The 14,343-nt window shown below is 44.8% G+C and overlaps 1 protein-coding gene across 7 annotated transcripts in view; it reads right to left on the bottom strand.

The window, feature by feature from the left end:
• Positions 1 to 14,343, bottom strand: part of faf (ubiquitin carboxyl-terminal hydrolase-like faf) — a 758,782-nt gene that overhangs the window by 580,751 nt on the left and 163,688 nt on the right. For all 7 annotated transcript variants that reach the window (XM_065437146.1, XM_065437151.1, XM_070532615.1 and 4 more), the window contains one exon: positions 7,927 to 8,039. In XM_065437146.1, coding sequence (XP_065293218.1) covers positions 7,927 to 8,039 — 113 coding nt within the window. The remainder of the gene's footprint in view (positions 1 to 7,926; positions 8,040 to 14,343) is intronic.

The following is a 14,343-nucleotide window of genomic DNA, read 5'->3' as shown; positions in this document are numbered from 1 at the left end:
TGGAAGAGCAGGCACCACTCGCTGGTTTCTCTTTCTCTGTTTGAAGGCATTGGTATTGGCATGGTATTGGTTTGACGCGTTCCACTTGACTGCCGGCTACGTGCTAGTTCTATGCTTCCCCAGTCGTCATGAGTGCTCCAGGCCAACTAATCGTTCGGCACTCGTTCACAGCGGCGTTCTGGAGGGCTGCCATCCTTTACGCCGAAGAAACAAATCACTGCACAGCGGGCCGCAATTTCGATGTTTCTAAACAGTTGGAGCGAGAGTGGCGACTGCAGTGAAGCGAAATTTTCACCTGTGGCGACAAGTGAGAAATTTCTCACGTGCCAAAGTCTGGACGCTTTCCATAGCTGTAGGCTAAGCTTGCGGCGTATGTCGCTGAAATGCGTGATCGGTCCCTGCCAGTGAAGTGCGACGTGGTCATGAAACAAGCCTGGACCTTCACCTTAATTTAAGGTTCTGCTCCGCCGTGAGTACAACGAGTGGCTGGCGGCAGAAGGCTGCGAAATTAAGCCAACCGGACCTATCAAAAGAGCCTCCCTGACGGCTGCGTGTGGTTGGGTGCATTTGGCGTGGGCTGCTGTTCTGCAAGATGTCCTGGTGCGGTCGTTTGCCAAATTTGAAATTTCGCTGGACCACGACGCGCTGTGGGACTGCAGCAACGATGACGATGGCAGCACTAGTGAAGACGAGTACCAGTGACCATGTCAGCTACTAATAAATTTTCGTTATCGAATGCGCCCTCGGGTATGGTCTATTAATTTTTTTTTTTTTTTTCCGGTCACGCGATATGGGGGGGGTTGACTTACATTCGAGTCGACTTACAATCGTGTAAATACGGTACCCATGAGTGAAGGAATTGAAGCCTGTGGGGAGCGCACGCACCCATCTTCCCCCGCGCCGTCGCGTCGACAGCCGGCATAGACAGGGGAGAGGTGCACTATGCCCTCTCCCGATTCTCCCTCGCTCTCGCGAAGCGCGCGCCCTTCATCCCCGACTTGCGGGCAGGTAGCTGACGGGCGAGGAGGACATTCCCTTCGCCCAGGTAAAAAGGTACAAAACAGCGCGACCGGGGGAGACCCTCTCTCTCTGAGGCCGGACCCCTAATATGCCGGACTGTAGTACCTGCCGCAACCCGTGAGTGACCACGTTGCCTGACTATCCCAGGCAACGAGGCCAGCCTATTTATTACTATTACAGAGAGGACGTCCCTCTGCCAGTGTTCTTTATTGCCGGTAGCAATAAACGTTCTTACAGGTGACGCCACTGGTTGCCTTATTCGTTCGAACCCGACATAGCCACGATTCCCGCGCTACGGGTTGGGGAGTAACACAAAGCGACTGCGTGGGGCTAGATCCGGAGCTCGCCTTCAGCCCTAGCCGCACGCAGAGTAGAACCCCCACAAGCCATATCGAAATACCTTGCAATCCATCCCCAAGCACACGCTCCTGAAGTTTACCTGTCACTTCTTAGGTTAGTTCACGCTCAACTATTTTGAATTCGATACTATTCAATACCTGCAAACTTTCGGCACTAGCATGGGAACACCATTTGCTCCAATATATGCCAACATTTTCATGAGACAGCTTGAAGCAAACCTGATAAAATCATAACCTTTAAAACCGCTCACCTATATGTTACATTGACGACATATGTACAATATGGGAACATGGCACAAGTGCATTAACAGACCTAATTAGCCCCTCCAACCGCTTTCACCCGAGTATTAAATTAACATGCTTACCGTCATCCTAGTCATATAAACTTCCTCGACACGACGGTCTACATAGAAAATGTAAAACTGAGAATGACACTTTACTGGAAGCCTACGGATAGCCAACAATATATAGACTACAACAGTTATCACCTGCAACACAGCAAGCAAGAAATTTTTGCCGAACAAGTGAAACGGATAAAAAGAATCTGCAGCAAAGACAATGATTATATCCACAACCTAAATGTCCTTAAAGCAACGCTAGCAGAATGAAACTACCCACAAGTTCCTCTCGACAGAGCTCATGTTGTCATGTCAAGATAGGAGAGGCAGTCGGAATAAGCTAAGAAACAGCCTACACCAGAATCTGAGAGACCACCAGCCTTTATTACAAAATATTATAATGCCCTCCCAAGCATAAACAACATCCTACGATATTACCACCCAATATTACTAAGTAACGAGCGTCTGAAAAAAGCATTCCCCGTGGTATCAAGGGTGACCTATTGCCGCAACAGATAAAGAAATGTTAGTGCATGCAAAAGTCAGCCAATATCATTCCCGCCTAATAAAAGCATGTTGTCACCCCAGGTGCAGAACCTGCAGACATCTTCAAAGTGACATTAAAATTAATAGTACTGCAAGTAGTTATACACACAAAGTAAAAACTATTTTTACTTGCACTAGTTGCAATCTGATTTACATGCTTGAGTGTTTCTTCTGTAAGAAACAATATGTCGGTGAAACGGGACAATTAATTAATGTCACGTTAAACAGACATCGCGTAGATACAGCTAAAAAGCTTCCCAAAACCGGCGATAAGCATTTCAACCAAGCAGGTCATAACATCGATGAACTTAAACTCTACATCCTATAGTCAAATTTCAGTTCTGCGCGAGACAGAAAATACAGAGAATCATACCTCATCCATAAGTTCAAGACATTGCAACCAACAGGCATACAAGTTTCAAAGGGAGCATGCTAAATCTTAAGCTCTAGGCAACAGCACTTAGTTATTTTTCAGTGGGTTCCTAATTGTGTTTATTTTCTTTCCTCCCTTCCATTCTTTTATTTATATTTGTTCTGTTTCCGTTAAAAAAAAAATTTCACGCGAGCACCATTTTCTGACGCTGCTTTTATTCTCGCTTTCAGAGAGAGACCTCCAGCAGACCTCCTCGCTCACTGACCTCCAGCAGAGCAAATACCCCTCTTCTGTAGTCCAGGCCCCTTCCGTGGACACATGGCCAGCTGACACTCAGCCATGTCACCGGCCATGTGTCAGTAGGTGACACATCAACCGGCTGCCATAACGCAACTTCACATACCTCCGCCGACATTGAATAACATACCTTTCTTTTCAATTCTACAACATTGCCGTTAACACTCCCTCAGTCATTGCCCCGCCCACCCGCCTTACCCCCCTCTCCCCTTTAAGGGGGGATGCTAGGCTCAAGAGTCAACTTTTGAACTACTGCATCAATTTTTATCAAATTTTCAGCGACTGGTTATAATCTGCTCATCAGAATATATTCAAAGTTTCAATGCGCTAGCTCAAACATACAAAAAGTTATAGCTCTCATATTCAGCAATCATGTGTCTCAGCTTAGGAAAACTATCATTTCAAAAATAATGGAGATATATCAACTGTTTGTAATTAGATATCTTCTAGATGGTTCATAGTGCAAGATAAGACCGCTCGCATGCTTTTTATGCAATTTCTGTAAAAATGTCATCAATCTAAAAACAAAGTTCAATTTTTTTGTTGTCATTACATGTCAGACATCTCAAAATATTTTCTGTTAGAAACTATTTAGCACCCTAAAAAGTATCTTATCTTGTTCCTGAGAAAATTTCAGTCTAGAAACCACCTTGAAAGCATCTTTTGGCAATGTAGTTTAGAAATGATTGTTTTCCTAACGGTTTTGTTTCCCCAAAAAGTGCAAACTCAGAAAAATGAGTTCAAAGATTTGAGAACATGCTATTTTATTTTGTGGTAAAAAAAAATTAATCAAAGTGCCCTGCTCCATAGGTCGGGCCCTCATCTTCAACGCGACGCTGTTCTGTGGCGATTGCTTCAAGCCTTCTTTTCTTTTTCTCAACTTTAGAGCTGTCCATCGCCCTTGCCTTCGCTCGGGCAATGCTTTGATGGGTTGCTTGTTGGACGTGCTTCATCGTCTGGACTCCATGTTCTAGTTCCAGCTTGTCAAATACTCTCTTGATGCCACGTGCACCCTCATTTTTGTGGTGCATGGGCATTGGCGCGTCCATACCCGCAAAAAAGTTTGCCATGGTTTTGTAGTTCATGCCGCAGTTACGGCTTGCAACCACGAGGCGCAATGAAAGCTCAGGCTGCCGACTGGACTTCACAGGTGGAGCATGCGCGGCCTTCTTGACTTCACCACACCATCTACACATCACGACAAACTCCAGATTCACACCCACACCGATTTCTTCCAAGTCCAACGACTGTCCGTGACAATGCGGGCACAGAAGCGATGTTACCACCGCCTTGATGGCTGTAACTTTTACAAAACGGTAGCCGCTGGACTCCGGCGTTTCCTCGCTTTCGTCGGCAGGACCCTGGCAAAGTAGCGCGACCTTCCTTTCAAATGTCGTCAATTGGCACTCACCACCATCAGAAGAACCAGTAGACATTTCCATAGGTGATGAACCACCATCGGAGCTTGTAGGGTTCGCATCAGCCGCCGGCAGCAGGCTTGGGCTTGGCGAACGCACAGGCAGACGCTCACTTGCTGGCGGTCGCCCAGTGCTGTTTAGGCCTCTCGCTTTCGTCGTGCGTTTTCGCTTCCCGAAGCTTTTCCGTGTCGAAGCCTTCGTTGCGGGCATCTTCGGGTCAAACCACCGGCCACCCGATGATCGCAATAAGCTCACAGAAGGAAGATATAGCAACACATAGCAAGCGTCGAGCACAACCAAAGCAGGAACGACTCCAAATGGCGCGAAAACAGCGTTAGGTGGTCACGTGGTACATTTCCGCCAATCCGAGCTTCTGTTTCGGTTTGCCACCCACTGCTTTGGTTCGAGCTCCTGTTTCGGTTTCTGCGGCCAGTAATATGCCTTTCTTTTTTAGTTCTTCGATAGTTGCCTTGCATAGTCTCGATGGAAAGTATTCCATCACTAAACAGCGCGAAAAACAAACTTTCTATCACAGGCATTCACTTCACGTTCGGTTTTTTGCCCGCACCGCGGCCGCGTCTTGAAAAGAGCGTTCACAGACGCCTTCGACGGCAAATGCGCCCCACCGCGTCGTGAAAAAAATTCATTTTCTTCTTTTCTACTTCTCCGATAACAACCAAACCTGGTGAGAATATTCTTCATTAAACCAGCAGTCCAAAACAACTCAAGCTTTAAAACACATTTTTTTTTCCGAAAATCGGTATTTTAGCCCCGCATCCCCCCTTAAAAGGACCATACCTATAGTGCGACCCAGTTGAAACGTTTCGGGAAAGAAATGCGAGAAAAAAGATACTAACCGGGAAAACGTACAATCCAAAGTCAAAAAAAAATTTACGGGCTCAGCTAATGTTGACATCTACGTAATGCGAAGCACCGCGCAGATAGTTGCAACATGAGACACCGACTCGTGACAAACTGGTGGTGTTTCGGGGGCCGGAAAGATTTGTTGTTTTTCTACTGCATGGTGTTTTAGGAGGGTGACGGGAAACCGAAATGAAATCAAGCTGATAGGCGACGCTGGATGCCGCGGAAGCGAAACGTGATGCCAGCATCACGCCGCCTGCAGCTGAGAACGGTGGTGCGTTTGGATTATCGCCTACTAAAAATGCGCAGTACGCTACTAATGGCACCATGCACCATGTGCTGTAAAACAAATAGGTGAAGATGCTTATATCGCAATAGCATTGGCTGTGATAGCTGTGAATACTGTGCGTGACAACACCGGAGAAGACTTGGTAGTATCTAAATAAGGAACTGAGTGCACGCAAGCATTTTCACATGAGACGGGTGGGCAAGTATTGTGCTGAAGCTGCCGTGGCGGGCAACTTCACCGCAACACTCACTTCACCCGAGAGAGATAAACAAGTCCATGTGTCAATACTGTTCTGGGTGGCGCGCGCCTCGCGCATTTTCTTGTTCACATGGGATCTAGCGGCCGGAAAACGGTATCATATGATTGCAGTTTGGCGATGGACTGAACATTGGTGCCGAAAAATTGTGTTACGGGAACACATGAATTGGCAAAAAAATAAGCATAACTCTATTGGGTCGCCCCCTCCCCCCCCCTTTTTTTTTTCTGTTCTCGATTGCGAACATTGGCGCTGGGAAAATGTACGCAACAGGAACGTATCAACAAAGTTTATACTGTGCCGAGGAAAGCATATGTCGCCTTGAAAAAGACAAGTCAACTTGTCGAAAACGTTGGCTCTCACTTTTACATGGTTCTCGCCTTGCTCATCGTCTTGAATTTCATCTCCCGCCTTCCCCGTGTTTTCCCTCTTTGTCGTGTGTGAGACAGCTTCACTGGTCATTCACCTTCACAGAGTAGAGCGGCTCATGATTTTTTATTCATTTGTTCCCCAGGCAGGTCGAGATTGTAACACTTTACCCACCTCCATCGTTTCAATCAACCAGCTTGATGCACTTGAAATAGCACTTGAAATAGCACTTGATGATCATAAGGTGTATGCAATATATTACTTGCATTTTGCCCTGTACTTAGAGCTTAAGGGGGAACACGGGGGTCTTAAAAACCGAAAATCACAAGGAAAAAAAAAATTGATTTTTCGGAACTACTTAATTCGGCATCTGTAATGCCTAATCTACACCATATCAAAACGATTTGCCCCGAAACGCAGCCTAAGTGTCCAAAAAAATAATTATTTCGTCAGTGTGGATGGCGAGAAACGACCCCCAAAATCGTGCAGAAACGCTGGAGTTCACGGAGCTATTGCTCGTATTTCCCGCCGCTGAGCGCCACTATCTTGGTATCGTTCGGGAGCTCAAAGTTACGCCTTTCAGTTCTTCGCATCCTCACCGACGATGGCTGCATAGAAAAAGCACAAATGTAAAACAATCAGGGGCCAGTCTGATGAAGCTCGCGATGCACGCGGCCCTCCTATTAGCTCAGTGCGTCAACGCACTGAGAGGCGCCTTGTGGTTGGCTGTTGCTATGGCAAAACATTAATAATTATTTATATTTATATTATATTATTTATATTAATATTTAACAAACACTCTATTTTAAAGATAAATTACTACAAAGGCTCGTAAGAAATGACCTAGTTAGAACTATTGTATTCTGTCATATCGTTTCTTACAAGTGAGATATTTGAAATCAGCATTCTACAATATATGTGCAGAGAGAAGTTAAACAACATGTGCTGAAAAATTTTAAAAAGAAACGTTTTCATTACCCTCATCCCCCCTTGACTTTTACGTATACTATTAGAAAAAAAAAATTTTACTTTTGCGATTTTGCCGTTCTTTCTTTAAGAGGTTGTATTATATCCACATTTTGCGCAACTCCTATCTGTAACGTCCTATGGGCCTTGAAGGTATTTAAATGAATGAATGAATGAATGAATGAATGATTATGCAATGCAAAAGAGCATCCAACCAAAATTAAGTGTCCACATGGCCACAGTGGAAATCGTAGGTGAACAACAGGAACACCAGAACAATTCGTGCCTGTTCGTGCCTTTATTCTAGCAATTACTGTCTGTGGCTGCGCTGCGAAGGAAGTCGTGACACTTTTGCCACTGAAAGCACTAATCAGACACGAGATGATAAAAGTTGCAGCTTTTCCACTACTTTTGTGCAATATAGAAACAGTATTTGCAGAGTCATTCAGTAAATAAAAGCATACTAATGTAAGCATTTGTTTAGTATTTTCTTGATACCCTCGGTAATTCTACATTCGGTTCATTCAGACAATTTTTTTTTTTTTTTTCAGTACCGTGAAATCTGAATCACCAAGGTTTCACTGTACTAGGAGAAGTTTCAAGGGGTACCAGAAGGTGGCACCATAATACTTGATGCAAATGTTGAGCGACGGTAAGAGCACACAAACAAGATGCAACATGCCCCTCTCCTTCTTGGTTGTACACTGTGCTCACGACCAATGTCACGAGTAAAAAGGTGACAAGGCCACACATGATGTGCACACGCCGCGCAGCAGCCACCAGGCTCAGAGAGAGAAATATGTGGTGTTACCATGCTCAAGCCCGACTCACATGTATCTCGAACTTCCATCCACTGACTGCTTCATCGGTGAGGATCTTGGTGAAGGAGATGGTGAGGCCTTCGCGGAAGAACCGCTGGCACGGCTCACTCAGCACGTCCCGCCCTGCGTGTTATTAATTCGCACATGTTGTGATGACATTAATCATTAACACATCGTTGTCCAGCTTCTGCTCATACTACATAGCCAGGAAGCCCAGCTGATACCCTGCAGCTGCAGCACATATTTACTAGGCACCTTCAAATTGTAATTTTCCAAACAGAATCAGATACAAATTGTGGTGTCAGAAAACACCTTTCACATAGTTTTGAATTAGTGATCAGCCTATACAGCCAAACACATTTATACCGAACTCAACAGTTCCACAAAAAGTGATCGCTGTAAGTAGTTTGTTATATGTGAACTCGCCCTTCAAAACACCCAAAAATTCACACCACTGCAGCTAGCATCGGCAGTCACGATTCGACACCACTTTGGTCTGAAAAGAGGATTTTCAGTACCTTCATTTTTGCTCCTGGCACTTTTCTGCATCTAACTGCAAGTTTATGTTCAAAACATCATCTAAAGAATTAAATGCGACGGTGTAGAGCACTCCCAAAACTACGCCCAGCCAGTTCCGGTCACCTGCCATTTTGAAACTACTACGAGCCGCCATTTTGTCTCCGAGCGCCTGCCATATATTTTGATATCAGCAGGACACGAGTGGATTTTTTCATACTGTAGTGACACATTCTAGTTGGCTGGAGCAGGTGTTAACTGTTGGTTCTAACAGTAGGCCACTTTTTAAAATGTTCGTTCCATCTGGATGCAGTTTCAGTAGGCAGGGTCAGAAAATTATTAATGCCGTGAAATGTAGTCATTATAACTGATAGACTGCTATATCTGGCATCGTTATAAGTGGGTCTAACTGTATAAGACAACATTCACACCAGACTACAGAGTAGGATAAAGCGGTTCATATATTATTCAATTAATTTACTTCATTCCTGAGACACTGTCTAAGAGGAGCTCAAGGCTAAATGCCTAACAAGGTCTCGACGCCCTTTACAGATAAAGATGAGCCCATTTATAACTAACTCAATGGTTCCGTGAAAAGCAGTTGTTACGCCAATAGTTCGTTATATATGAACTCACCTTTAAAAACACTAAAAAATTATCCGCACTGAAGCTGGTGTCAGCAGTTATGATTGGGCAGCCTTTTGGTCCGACAATCAGATTTTCAGTGTCATTTTTGTTCTCTGTGCGCTCCTGCACCTAGCTCCAAACTCCCATTAGAAACAACCACCTAAAAAACGAAATGCAGCACCGTGTAGCTTTTTCAAAATGGCGCCCAGTTCCAACCACCTGTCATTTTGAAGCTGCAAGCACAGCCACCACTTTTTATTCAGAAGCTAGGAGTATAACAAACATGGCGTATAAACAGACACAGCCAAACATACGTTATTGTATCAATAAACAAGTAAAATACATAAGATGACAAATTACGCACTTGCACTGTCAATGTATTTATAAAATCACAATGTGGTACTAAGAAATGAACAGAAGGTGTGCAGTTTACGCAAGTGGAAGGATTGTAAGAGAAGCATGAGCTATAAAAAGAAATTACATGCGACATAAGTGATTTAGTGTGGCACGTTTCACTAGCGCTAGTCTTGCAAAAACAACATGTTATAACAGTCATATCATAAGATGCCAACAAGCATGGACACCGACGACAACATAGGGGAAATTACTTGTGCTCAATAAATGAAATAAACAAACAATAAATGAATGGAACTGAAAGTGGATGAAAAAACAACTTGCCACAGGTGGGGAACGATCCCACAACCTTCACATTTCGCGTGCGATGCTCTACCAATTGTGCTACCGCGGCGCTGTTTCGCCATCCACTTTCTAGGGTATTGATGTTTGCTAGTAGAACCCTGGGAGTGTTAGCCAGCGCCACCACTCACAGACCTTGGCGGCGGACGTGGAACGTCCTTTCTGCCGCAGGCGTCACGAGAAAGTGATCTTTTTGGGTGAAGGCAACCGGTCGATAAACCCACACATGCCACCTGAAGGCATCAATGTTGCCGAATTTGAGACCCTCGTTATGTAATAAACGAGAAGAGGGTTAACCGAGGGGCCCGATTTTTATTAGTCATATCATAAGAAGCCAACAAGCACTGACACCGACGACATCATGGGGGAAATTACTTTTGCTTAATATATTAAATAAAGAAACAATAAATTAATGGAAATGAAAGTGGATGAAGAAACAACCTGCCACAGGTGGGGAACGATCCCACCTTTGCATTTCGATGATGATGATGATGATGTGTGGTGTTTTGTGGAGCAAGGGCCAGGTTTGGCCAAAGAGCGCCATGACCAGTGGTGATGTTGACGATGTATTGTGGAAGATGTGACTTGGCTGTAAAGTGGCCTAAAAATAGTCGCTGTAGAGTGCGTAAAATCTACTTGCTCTAAAATTATGGTGATGACAAATGACGAATACTATGAACATTAAACTCATCGTAAAAGAATGATGCAGAATAGAAAATATATGAGATAGAAAAAATGCCTGGAGCACTGTTGCCTCGCCAGAGCCCTTGAAACACAAGGGCCTAGAGGCACGTGCCGTACGAAAGAACTATCACAGTGCCATCCTCTGAAGAGAGGAGACGCTACGAACATGTGGGGCTAACAACATGCAACACAACATCTTTCGTATAACTTAGGCCTGCGTTAGTGTCAAAGAGCAGTTCTGGGCCTAGTAACATTACAGGATGAAGGGGAATATGCTGCCGGTATGCTAACGGAAAATGTTTCTTTCTGTCAGATTCGGCTTTCCGACACTCTAGGAGGACATGAAGGATGGTCAGCCTCTCTCCGCATCTCCCACAGGTTGGGGGCTCATTTCCAGTGAGTAAAAAATTTTGGGTGCCAAATGTGTGTCCTATTCTTAGACGACAGAATAGGACATCTGTTCGACGTGATTTTGTAGTAGAGGGCCAGAGTCCTAACTGTGGCTTTATTAGGTGGAGCTTATCATCTGTTTCCGCGTCCCACATGCGACATCTTGAGAGTGCCTGTGATGTGTGTAGTGCGCAACATGGTGCGGTAGTCAGAAAGGACAGAAGCAGACAAGGAGTGTACGCGCCGAGGCAAATTCCGTGCTGGCGAAAAAACAACACCAAAGAGCGTCCGGCATGTGAATGCGCGGCGCAAGAAAACAAGAGAAAAATTCCAACCAATTAGGAGAAACCACGGAGCGTCACACAGCCAATCAGAAAACGACTAATTGGCCAAAGCAGAAGAAAAAGCGAGGCACGCTGGCAGAAGGGGCAGATGCAGGGAGAGCTCCAGGAAGTGACGCCAGGAGAAGGTCGGCCACCGCACCAAGGAGTTGAAAACGGGCCGTCAGGTTCCGGACCCGAACCAACAGGACTTCACCCGACCGGGGCCTCCTCCCAACCCGTTCCTGTGCATCGCCACTCTGCCCGATCGTACTGCCAGCTGCCCAAGGCCGGCGAGCTTCTGCGCCCGTGGGCAGGACGAGAGCAGTCAGGCTACGGGCCCAAGTTCTATGCCCAGTTGCCTGGCCAGAACGCCCCCGCCATCTACTCGTGCCACACGCTGCCCGAGACTGGCGTTTGAGCTTCTGTGCCCGTGGGCAGGATGAGAGCAGTCGGGCTACGGGCCCAAGTTCTACCCCCAGCAGCCCGGCCAGAATGCCGCCACTGTGTGCTCGTGCCGCCAAGCCTTCTTATTCAAGCCAGAGCTGGCGCGCTCTGGTCGCCTGGTCAACCATTCAACACCCCGACCTTTGGTGAGACCGGCACAACTTCTCTCATCATCTTGTCGCCACGTCGAGACTATTAAGCGCCCCTGCCATCGTGGTCTGCCCGGACTCGCGCACTGGTTATACGCCACATTATCCCTAAGTGTGTTCCTTACCACGGTGTCTGTCTGAGTGTTTATGCTTTCTTTTTACAGTAAACTCTCAGTTGTGCGAACGTTGGTTTATCGAATATTTCAGACTAACGAACTTTTTAAAAATCCCTGGCAGTTTTCTTATAGATTCTATGCAAAAATGTTTCACTTAAACGAATTACGGAACAGTCAATATTTCAGTTTAACAAACTCGCTCAGAGGAGCCCCCCCCCCCCCCCCGCCTCTCTCTCCACCCCGGTCTGTCAAAACACACGCATTAGCCGGCGTGTCAAGGGCGTCTGACACGCCGGCTGCCAAAAAAAAAGAGAGAGAGAGAGAAAGAAAGGAAGGAAAGGAAAGGGGAGAAAAAAAAGAAGGGGGGAGGATACGCCAAGAAATCAAACGAAGTGTTGTTGCCTATAGCTTGAAGTTTAGCACAGCGAATAGATTCTAAAGCTCCCTTTGAAACATTTATGCCTATTGGTTACAATGTCTTAAACTTATGGATAAGGTATGATAAGGTATGATAAGGTATGGTGAATCATACCTTATTCATAAGTTCAAGACATTGCAACCAATAGGCACAAACGTTTCAAAGGGAGCTTTAGAATCTATTCACTATGCTAAACTTCAAGCTATAGGCAACAACACTTAGTTTGATTTCTTGGCGTATCCCCCCCCTTCTTTTTTTTTTTCTCCCCTTTCCTTTGCTTCCTTCCTTTTTTTCTTTTTTTTCCCCTTTTTTGTCAGCCGGCGGGGCAGACGCCCTTGACACGCCAGCTAATGCGCGTGTTTTGACAGACCGGGGTGAAGGGGGAGGGGCCCTGGCTTTGACCTTGTACACAGCGTTTCTTTACTCTCAATTCGACATGCTAACAACTTTTCCCTCGTTTCCGCGTCCTCCCGCCTCACACCCTTTCCCCTTTAGAAGAACCCCACCTATATATACTGTGGCGAGGAAAGCATATGTCGCCTTGAAGAAGAGAAGTCCACTTGTCGAAACGTTGGCTCCTGCATTCACCTTGTTCACGTTTTGCTCATCGTTTTGTATAAAGTAGTAATTTATATGTATAAAGATCAGTTGCTGTAGTAATATTGATTTATGAACAGCCGATGAGTACATAGTTCGCCAGGGTGAACATAAGAATTTTCAAACATTCTAACAAGCTTTTTTCTACATCTCGAATCTGTTTAGGTTTTGAGCAAACATTTTTGCCCATACTAGCTTTCAGTAAGACAAGCGAGAGTAGAAGTGGCCGTAATATATAGCTTTATTTAGCCATAATGGAACTAGATTTGATAACCTGTACAGAAAGCCTACGGTTTTGCCTAATTCAGAAGCAATCCTTGACACATGGGTATTCCATGAAATGTTTTCCTCGAACCAAACACCTAGAACTTTTTGCGTGCGAACGCACTAATGTTATACCTTGAAAGGAGAATTTCAGATTAATACATAGTTTGTTCATAGGCCCAAAAATAACGTATTTTGTTTTACGTGTATTTAATGCAAGTTTGTTTTCATTTAGCCAAACTTCCACATGCCTTAAATAATTGGTTACAGCAACTTGGAGACTGTTCATTGAATCAGCACTAAAAAAAGGCATTCATATCATCTGCATACATCATCATCATCATCATCATCATCATCAGCCTGGTTAAGCCCACTGCAGGGCAAAGGCCTCCCCCATACTTCTCCAACTACCCCGGTCATGTACAAATTGTGGCCATGTCGTCCCTGCAAACTTCTTAATCTGATCCGCCCACCTAACTTTCTGCCGGCCCCTGCTATGCTTCCCTTCCCTTGGAATCCAGTCCATAACCCTTAATGACCATCAGTTATCTTCCCTCCTCATTACATGTCCTGCCCATGCCCATTTCTTTTTCTTGATTTCAACTAAGATGTCATTAACTCGCATTTGTTCCCTCACCCAATCTGCTCTTTTCTTATCCCTTAACGTTACACCCACCATTCTTCCTTCCATAGCTCATTGCGCCATCCTCAATCTAAGTAGAACCCTTTTCGTAAGCCTCCAGGTTTCTGCCCCGTACGTGAGTACTGGTAAGACACAGCTGTTATACACTTGCATACATAACTAGTTTTTCTGTGTAAGGGATATTACATATATCATTAATACAAACTATAAATAATAAGGGCCCTAAGATAACATAGAACCCCGTGAAACACCTTGCTTAAGTTCAGTTTCTGCTGACGTTAAGCTTCTGACTTTACCATATTGTTTTCTGGTAGATAAGTAATTTTTAATAAGTTTAAGAGCAACACCGCATATTTCGTAGTCGAATAATTTTTGTTCTAGGATATCATGTTTTATACTATCATAAGCCTTTCTCAGACCAAGAAACAACTCAACTGTATAGAGTCATTTTTCAAAATTGTTTAGTATCTCTTCTTTTATGTTTAATATGGCTAATTCAGTGGGCTTGCCTTTCTGGAATTCATACTGAGCATTGTTTATTATATTATACTTACTAAGAA

This window comes from Dermacentor albipictus, chromosome 1 (assembly GCF_038994185.2).
Source record: "Dermacentor albipictus isolate Rhodes 1998 colony chromosome 1, USDA_Dalb.pri_finalv2, whole genome shotgun sequence".
NCBI classification, from domain to species: domain Eukaryota; kingdom Metazoa; phylum Arthropoda; class Arachnida; order Ixodida; family Ixodidae; genus Dermacentor; species Dermacentor albipictus.
Note: the sequence above shows the minus strand (reverse complement) of the source record. Positions and strands in the feature narration are given on the sequence as shown.